The 8,426-nt window shown below is 34.3% G+C and overlaps 1 protein-coding gene across 1 annotated transcript; it reads left to right on the forward strand.

The window, feature by feature from the left end:
- Positions 1–2,243: 2,243 nt before the first annotated feature.
- On the forward strand, positions 2,244–6,891 carry LOC134245900 (ribosome biogenesis protein BOP1 homolog; the record flags this gene model as incomplete). Its single annotated transcript, XM_062728142.1, has 8 exons — positions 2,244–2,329; positions 2,534–2,639; positions 4,112–4,161; positions 4,706–4,781; positions 5,035–5,072; positions 6,405–6,453; positions 6,566–6,627; positions 6,849–6,891. Coding segments are annotated over exons 1-8 (457 nt in total), but the record flags the coding sequence as incomplete, so codon positions are not given.
- Positions 6,892–8,426: the final 1,535 nt, after the last annotated feature.

Below are 8,426 nucleotides of genomic sequence, written 5' to 3' on the forward strand. Positions count from 1 at the left end.
TGATTTCCCTAAAGCATCGCTTTATATATACCCTTGGGCTTTTCTGTTCCAAGGGTAGTCAGGTCATTCAATTATTCATTATTTAAGGTCTTCTCTGCGTTAATTTAAACGCCCCTTAACCATTACAAAATTTTTGAAAATTAGGTCAATCATGAAGGTCAAGAGATAAAAGATTAAGCATGCTCGGGAACATCTTGTTACAGACAGTGCACCTCAGTCAGGGCTCTTAAGTTATATGAAAGCCCTATCCCTTCTCTATCAAAAGTTATATGGAAAAATCACAGGCGAAGCCCGCTATGCATAAATTATCCCATGTTTCCCATTATCGTGATGTCCCTGGCATACTATACTAACTAGACTGTGATTCCTTATATTTCCATTTCATTCTGAAATAAAATTGTAGATTTGGACTTTAAAATGTAGACATAGATCTAAATACTCATACTAATTTCAATACTCCTCGCCCACTGACATCAAACACAAAGGCAGCCGCACGGGATTTACATGCATATTTGGCCTACTTAGCGTCAGACACAGAGACTGATGCGCACGAGATTTGCATGCATACATGTATTAGGCCTTCTCAGCTCCTGATCTATCGACCTGCCTAATTTACATTCGGGTAGAATTATCAAGAAATCAACTCCGCTAACTTTCAAAGAGTTATCACAGAAAGAAAATTAGAAATGGAAATATTATTAGGTATGGGTTTTTTTTTTTTTTTTTATTAAAAGAAGAATAAGTAACGTCATGTGCCAACATTGTTGAAAAGTAGGTCAGACTTCAATGTCACGTGTCAAATATCACAGTGTATTTAGAAAGGTCTCGTCTCGGGTAGCTGACTTTAGGAATATGAAAGCACTATCTCTTCTCATTCAAAAGTTATGGCCAAGGTTAAAGTTTTTGAAAAGTAAGCCAATCTTCAAGTTCACTTGGTAAAAATCAGAGTGTATTTAGAAAAGACTTGTCACAGGTAACTAACATGTGTAATATGAAATCCCTACCTTTTCTCTATCAAAAGTTTAGGCCATTTTAAAGAAATAATTTTTTTTAAGTAGGTAAAACTTCAAGGTCAAGGTCATCGGTTCAAAAATCATAGTATATTTGGAAAGGTCTTGTCACAGTTCTGTCTCTTAGTTTTGACCAAGCTTAAAGTTTTTATGACAGACTGACAGAAGAATGAGATATTAAACCTCATTCGTCTGTCAGTCTGTCATAAAAACCCAGGTTTTCGCAAAAGCGGAGGACAAAAATTGTTGTGCAAACACTTGAATGTTTGAAGAATTTGTCTTATTTTGATTTGACCTTGAATGTACATTTGACTTCTGCACCTTTTTAATATGCCAAAAAATAGATCAATGCAGAAGTGTTCAGCCTGTGTCGATCAAACCGCATGTGCGGATCTAAAATTCTTTGCAGAGTTATTAAATGCATATATACTAAACCAAGAAAACGTGGCCTTCGTCAGTTCATTTGGGTGGATTCCCCCCTGGAAAAAATTCTGGATCCGTGTATAAAACACGTTCCGAAATTGGTTCCAATAATTTCCAAATAAAATGAGTTTTTAAAATTATGTTTTATCGTCAGTTGCTATAGCATTGTATCAGTCATGATATTATAGGCCTACTGATTTGAGAAATACATGTATTAATCTGCGTCTCAAAAAAAAAAAAAAAAAAAAATACATGGAAAATTATTCAACGCCAGGCACGTAGCATCGTTTTTGAAAGTGAGGGGGCCAACCAGAGAAAAAATTTTTTTTACTTACCTGAAAAAGTTGACAAGCAAGAAAAAAAAAAGTGGCCAACTTTTTTCAAAGCCAAGTTACTTTCACTTCCAATTTTTTCCTACACTTTTGTACACCATTCCTTCATATCATTGTACTGTGGTAAAAAGTGGGAGGGGCAACCATCCTTTCAATGAACATTTCCTATAGTAAAGGTAATGTTGGGGGAAAAAGTGGGGGGCCAGCCCCCCCTGTTGCTACGTCCCTGAACACACAAGGAAGGGTGAGTAATGGGATTTATCGTTTTACTCTTTGTATAACATGATTTTATTATGCATATGTCTCTTTACAAATTGTTAATGGTACAAAATAAGAATATTATATTCCAGTTTTACGACATGTTAACACTGGTTATAACCACTGTGGTGTATTTTAATTTTATATTTAAATACATTTTAAAAATAATCCGGAATTCGTAAGTCAGCACGTTTTCGCTCCTTTGAGTATTCTACCGGAAGTTTGCAGATTTACGCAGGCGCCGGAATAACGCGCGAAAGAGGAAATGTAAAGATGACGGTGGAAACAACAGAAATTAATGCTACCGTAAGTTATTGTTTAGATGCATTGATTTTGTATCTTTATGAAATTCAAGTCAAAGAAAATGAGCTCACGTGAGGACACATACATTCTTATCAGACTCCTAAAGATCTAAACATCATTTAGGCGGTTGGCATAAAAATTCCATATGCACAAAATTAGAAAAATCTGATCATGCTGTTATGAAAGGAATACGTTTTTTTTTTTTAGCAGATTGAAGTAAGGGGAAGTTTGAAAGAAGATGCTCACAGTAGTGAAAAAGTGGATTCAGGGATGGATGATGATAGCCAGCAGTCTAATGACCAAGACATACACTGTAAGGAAAAATTTTACCTTGTTTGTAATTGAGATTGTGTAGATTTATATTTTTATTATCCAAGATTGCAGTGCTCCAAGTCACACTTGCTTTAAGGTCGCTAAAATTTTTTTCACTGTGACTAGAAACAATTTGCTAGGTTGAAGGAAATATTTTTATTCAATACATCTACCCGTATGGTTGTACAAAACACAGAACACAAGAAATCTGATCATAGAAATTAAATTTTCTCAACTGAAAATGTGATTCTGACAGTTATTGACACAGGACTTAGCGACCTGTTTGTCATGTTTACTTACTACTACGTACTTAACTCATTTAGTTAGAATAATCTAACTGTGTCTCGGGACAAGCTCTCACCACAGTTAAAATACCACCCATATACTCGCAATGTAGCAAAAAATTGCAGAATCGCTCCGAAACGATTTTGAAGGATACAAACAGATTTGCCCTGAAAATAACTTATAAATTAATCAAAACAAACCTTTTTGGGGCTGCGTAAGTATTTAAACCTAAAGTGTAGTCTAAATAAAGACGAAAATTCAACTAATTTTCTCACCGTTTTTTCTCGCTTCAAATTTAAACGCCATGTTTACGTTCGGAACTCTTGATTTTCATAGTAAATGCACTAGTACGAGTTATCGCCCATGTTTACTTTGCTACATTGTGATTACACGGAACACATTCTATCGTTAAACCGGGTCTGTAGGACATTTATCATTTAACGATAGAACATTCTATCTATTAACTCATTATACGGTTATTGTGATTATAAATACCACCAAAACACTTTTTATTAGCATGATTCGTTGTGATATGCAAGCAATTGACCAAATGCTTCATGATCAATAACAAGGTTGGGTCCCAGAAAGTTTATGAAGTTTGGATGCCATTCTATCAGAGACATTATGTATAAATGTCTCTGGTTCTATCAAACTTTGTGTAAGTCACCATTACAGCATGCTGTCATAACATTACGTTATCCAAGTCCATGCGATGCCTTGTAAAGTGTATTAAAGTATATGTCTTCAAACATTTTCTTGATAGAGAATCTTGATCAACGTAAATCTCGATCCTGATCTTAAAAATCGACGTTACCAGCCCAAATTTTCTCAGTCGCGAAAATGCGAGTTTGTTTTTATTTCTAGTCCCAAAATCAGTTTTTTAGTCGCAAATGCGACCATTTTAGTTGCAACTTGGAGCACTGGATTGCTTTGACTCTGCCACTGCTTGTGAGAAGTGAGGATAAGAGTCAGAGTGGAGGCCAAAGAAAATTGCAAATTCATTTATACAATCAATCAATGTTGTGACTGCTTACCTTTTACAACTTTATTTTCTGAATTTAGCTTCTTTAGAAGGCAAGATTCATGTTCAACTTATTCATCGCTTTAACATTGCTATCACTTTTTATATGGCCCTATCAAAGAATTTTTATTATAGATTTATTTCAGTGATTTATATTTTGTTTTTAGTGAGTGATGAGGAAGAAAATGACATATTGATAGGCAGAAAATCAAAACAGGTAAATTTCAAATGTGCATTGTCATAACAGTAATTCTGAATTCTGCACGGAAAACATCTAAACCAAGTAATACTGCAGATTCCTAATTATACGCGAAGAATTAATTTCCACGTAATTTCGCGAGAAGCGTCACTCGCGAAAAAATATTACTCGCTTTTATTATTATGGTGCTGAAATTTATGGAAAATATGTTAATCTACCGTCCATTCGCGAATTATAATTCTCGCGATTTGACGTTAAAGGCCCAGATCGCGATAAAAAGTACTCGCGAAAAATAAGGAATCTACAGTATGCCAAAAATGTACATTTACACGAACCCCCCCCCCCCCCCCCCCCCAACACACACACAAAAAAGGGAAGGTATTTTAGAATCGAAGATACACAGAGTGATTTCTGTATGTACGGGCCAAGTAATAAATGTTAGACAAAAAAAGTATGCTTAAAAATAGTAAAAAGATGATGATTAAAAAAATATTTTGGGTTCAAGGCAGAAGGGAAACTGCATATTTAACAGCATGTTCACTAGACAATTTTGTTTCATCAGAGTAAGAGGATATTGGATGATGAGGACGATGAAGAAGAGGAGAGTACTCAGGGGGAAGGAGAAACAACAATAGAAGGTGTGTATTCTCTGTTCAACTGAAATCTCGACTCTGATTTTGTTTTTTGGCATTATGTAAAGTTGACAGGAATTCATGTTTCTAAATCAAACCGAGTGACTTGTAAGGTTGTGAAATTGATAAAAGTTAAATTTTTAAGGGTTTAATTTATTTCGAGCAAACTTATGTAAGAAGTATGAAGGCTCTTTTTACCATGTGTTTGCATTAAGAAGTAATTGAAAAAAAACCCAGACCCTTTAACTAATATTTTCAGAAAAAGATGTCAGGAGAACAGAGAGTGAATCACCATTGGTAAGTTACGTAGCAAAATTAAAGTTTTTATCCCCTTGCAACAAGTTGGAGGGGATGTATTAACCTCTTCCATGGCAAAGATTTTAAGCATTTCTAGGAAAATTGATATTAAGATTTCAATGCATTTTTTTTAAGTATTTCTTGAATTTTTTGTACATACCAATGTATATATATTCTGAAAGCAGGTATTGTGTACTTTCTGAAAATGGTTATAAAAATATCATTTCAGTTGCCATGGCAACGAAATAAATCATAATCATACTGTAATTTCCATTTATTCAAGAATGAGTTTCATTCTAGTTTTTCTGCTTAGCTAAATATATCAGAAAAATATTTTATTGTTGTGTTGAAAATTATGAGCATATTGTACATTTTTACACAAACCAATTTTTAGTATTTTGAGGGGATGGAGTGGGGTTGGGAGGTAATCACCAGAATTTAGCATTTTTACACATTACTTGTTACCCCCGTATTGAGTTCGATAATGGCAAAATCGCTCAAATTGTGCGCAAAGTTTAACTCAAGCTAGCAAAAAACTGGTACAACCAACTGAATACATTTCTGTAGATTATTTCATCGTAATTATTTTCTCTTTCCAAACTTGGAAGATTTATTCTGATATTTGCAGTATTAACGAAGTGATGAATGTTTTTTCACACTATACTCGTTTTTCAAGTCAGAGGCGTAGAAATGCGTATATGCCATGTAAGGGGTTAAAACACTTGTGAATATGTAAATGGTGAGTATATACATAGAGGAAGTAATAATACATTTTGGGATCTGCTGTCTTGTGAAAGAATGCTCTGCTTTGCAGTCCTCGTTATTCATTTTGTTGTGGACCATAAAAGTTTGAAAGTTCTTTTCAAACACTCTCAGACCTGTTTACTCTTACAATTTCGCTGTATTTTGTACAGATTTTTGTTCCAAAAATGTCTCGCATTTTGCTATTATGAAAATACGGGGATAAGAAATACACTAGTTAAGAATTTAGAAGTTGTTTTTCTTGATGATCTAGCTGTCTCAGTTTCAAGCTTTTTATAATTACTTAAAAAGATTTCAAACATAGTTATGTCGGTTTGCCAAAACATCATGGTATAAAATGATCAATACCATGTTATTAAACCCTTTTTTTAGTAGTCAGAAAAGCAGTTGTTCTCTATTTTTTATGTAAAATTGATGGAAAATGGAATCTTATCGGCAAATGCAAAATCTCATGGACAAATCTAATCAAAAATACTAAGAGACAACGATATGGGTAAACAGGTCTGCAATCTTGCTAAGAAAAATAGATGATTCCTTATAAACATTTTAATATATCAGTCTTATTTACAGGTGATAGATGAAGCTCTAACCAAAGCATTGGAAAGTGGATCCGAGAATGGTTTGATATACAGTCATAAAATTGAAGGAAAAAATGAATCTTATCTTTAAACTTAATTGCCAGAGCTGAATGCTATGATTAAACTGTACATGTATGTATTTTGTGCTTGTAGGTAGCGATAGTGATGATGATGATGATGAAATAACTTTAGGTTCTGTTATAAAGAAGAAAAGAGTAAGTTATACAATAAGTGGAAGTAAAGATATAATTTGCAACTGAAATGTAATATAGGGTCTTTATATTGATACTACTGTTTGTAATATTTTTTGAAATTTTTTATTCAAAGATCATTATTGAATTGAGGTTATGTCACAATAATACTTTGATATGCTGTTAGGAAAAGTTGAATTTAACACAATTTCCTTTTCTATCTCTGATGTATTTGTGATTTATAGATTGCTGCTGTATTTGATGATGATAGCAACGATTCTACCAAAGGTAATTTAAGTAACCCCATAAAATATTTAGTATCAGAGCTGTGGAAAACTTTTTCAGTTAGCCAGTCATTCGGACCGGCAAGGAGACAAAATATGCCGGTCCGAAATAGTAATTTGAAAAATTAAAAAGAAAATAATATCATTTATTTTCTTAATTTAAGTTAATTACACTTTACTTCATGATAACAGTCTCCATTACCAAGTCCTCTTCCGTTTTCGTTTTTTGCATTTATAACAATACAGTGGGTTTTATCTCTTGGGCAGATGACAATGATAATTCTGCATAGTAAACGTAATTTTGTAAAACATAAATGCATTTGGGAATTATATTTTACCTCGAAAATGAGTCTTAGAAGTTCTGAGCATGGATAATAAAGACACCAACATCATGAACATAATCGATGAAAAAAAAACGAAATCTGGAACAGTTAGAATGACGACCATACTAGGTTTACCGCTTCACTCAACTGTGTTTGAATATTTTCTGTCGAAATGTTTAACATACCCAGGTATTTAGCCTGTCTTTATTAGCTCACCTGAGTCGAAGGCTCAAGTGAGCTTTTCTGATCACATTTTGTCCGTCGTCCGTCCGTCTGTCTGTCCATCTGTAAACTTTTCACATTTTCGACTTCTTCTCAAGAACCACTGGGCCAATTTTGACCAAACTTGGTACAAAGCATTCTTGGGTGAAGGGGAATTTAAATTATTCAAATAAAGGGCCAAGTTCCCTCACAAGGGGAGATAATCAAGAAAAGACAAAAATAGGGTGGGGTCATTAAAAAATCTTCTTCTCAAGAACCAATGGGCCAGAAAAGCTGATACTTATATGGAAGCATTCTAATATAGTGTAGATTCTAAATTGTTAAAATCATGACTCCCAGGGGAAGGGCGGGGCAACAATGGGGAATCAAAGTTTTACATAGAAATATATAGGAAAAATCTTTGAAAATCTTATTCTCAAAAACCACTGGGCCACAAAAGCTGAAACTAATGTGGAAGCATCCTGGGGTAGTGTAGATTCTAAATTGTTAAAATCTTGACCCCCGGAGGAGGGGCGGGGCCACAATGGGGAATCAAAGTTTTACATAGAAATATATAGGAAAAATCTTTGAAAATCTTCTTCTCAAGAACCACTGGGCCACAAAAGCTGAAAAATATGTGGAAGCATCCTGGGGTAGTGTAGATTCTAAATTGTTCAAATTATGACCCCCGGGGGAAGGGTTGGGCCACAATGGGGAATCCAAGTTTCACATAGAAATATATATAAAAAATCTTTGAAAATCTTCTTCTCAAGAACCACTGGGCCACAAAAGCTATAACTAATGTGGAAGCATCCTGGGGTAGTGTAGATTCTAAATTGTTTAAATCATGATCCCCGGGGGAAGGGCAGGGCCACAATGGGGAATCAAAGTTTTACATAGAAATATATAGGAAAAAGCTTTGAAAATCTTCTTCTCAAGAACCACTGGGCCACAAAAGCTGAAACTAATGTGGAAGCATCCTGGGGTAGTGTAGATTCTAAATTGTTTAAATCGT

This window comes from Saccostrea cucullata, unplaced genomic scaffold (assembly GCF_032062105.1).
Source record: "Saccostrea cucullata isolate Sc308-1 unplaced genomic scaffold, CSIRO_AGI_Scuc_v1 ctg7530, whole genome shotgun sequence".
NCBI lineage: Eukaryota > Metazoa > Mollusca > Bivalvia > Ostreida > Ostreidae > Saccostrea > Saccostrea cuccullata.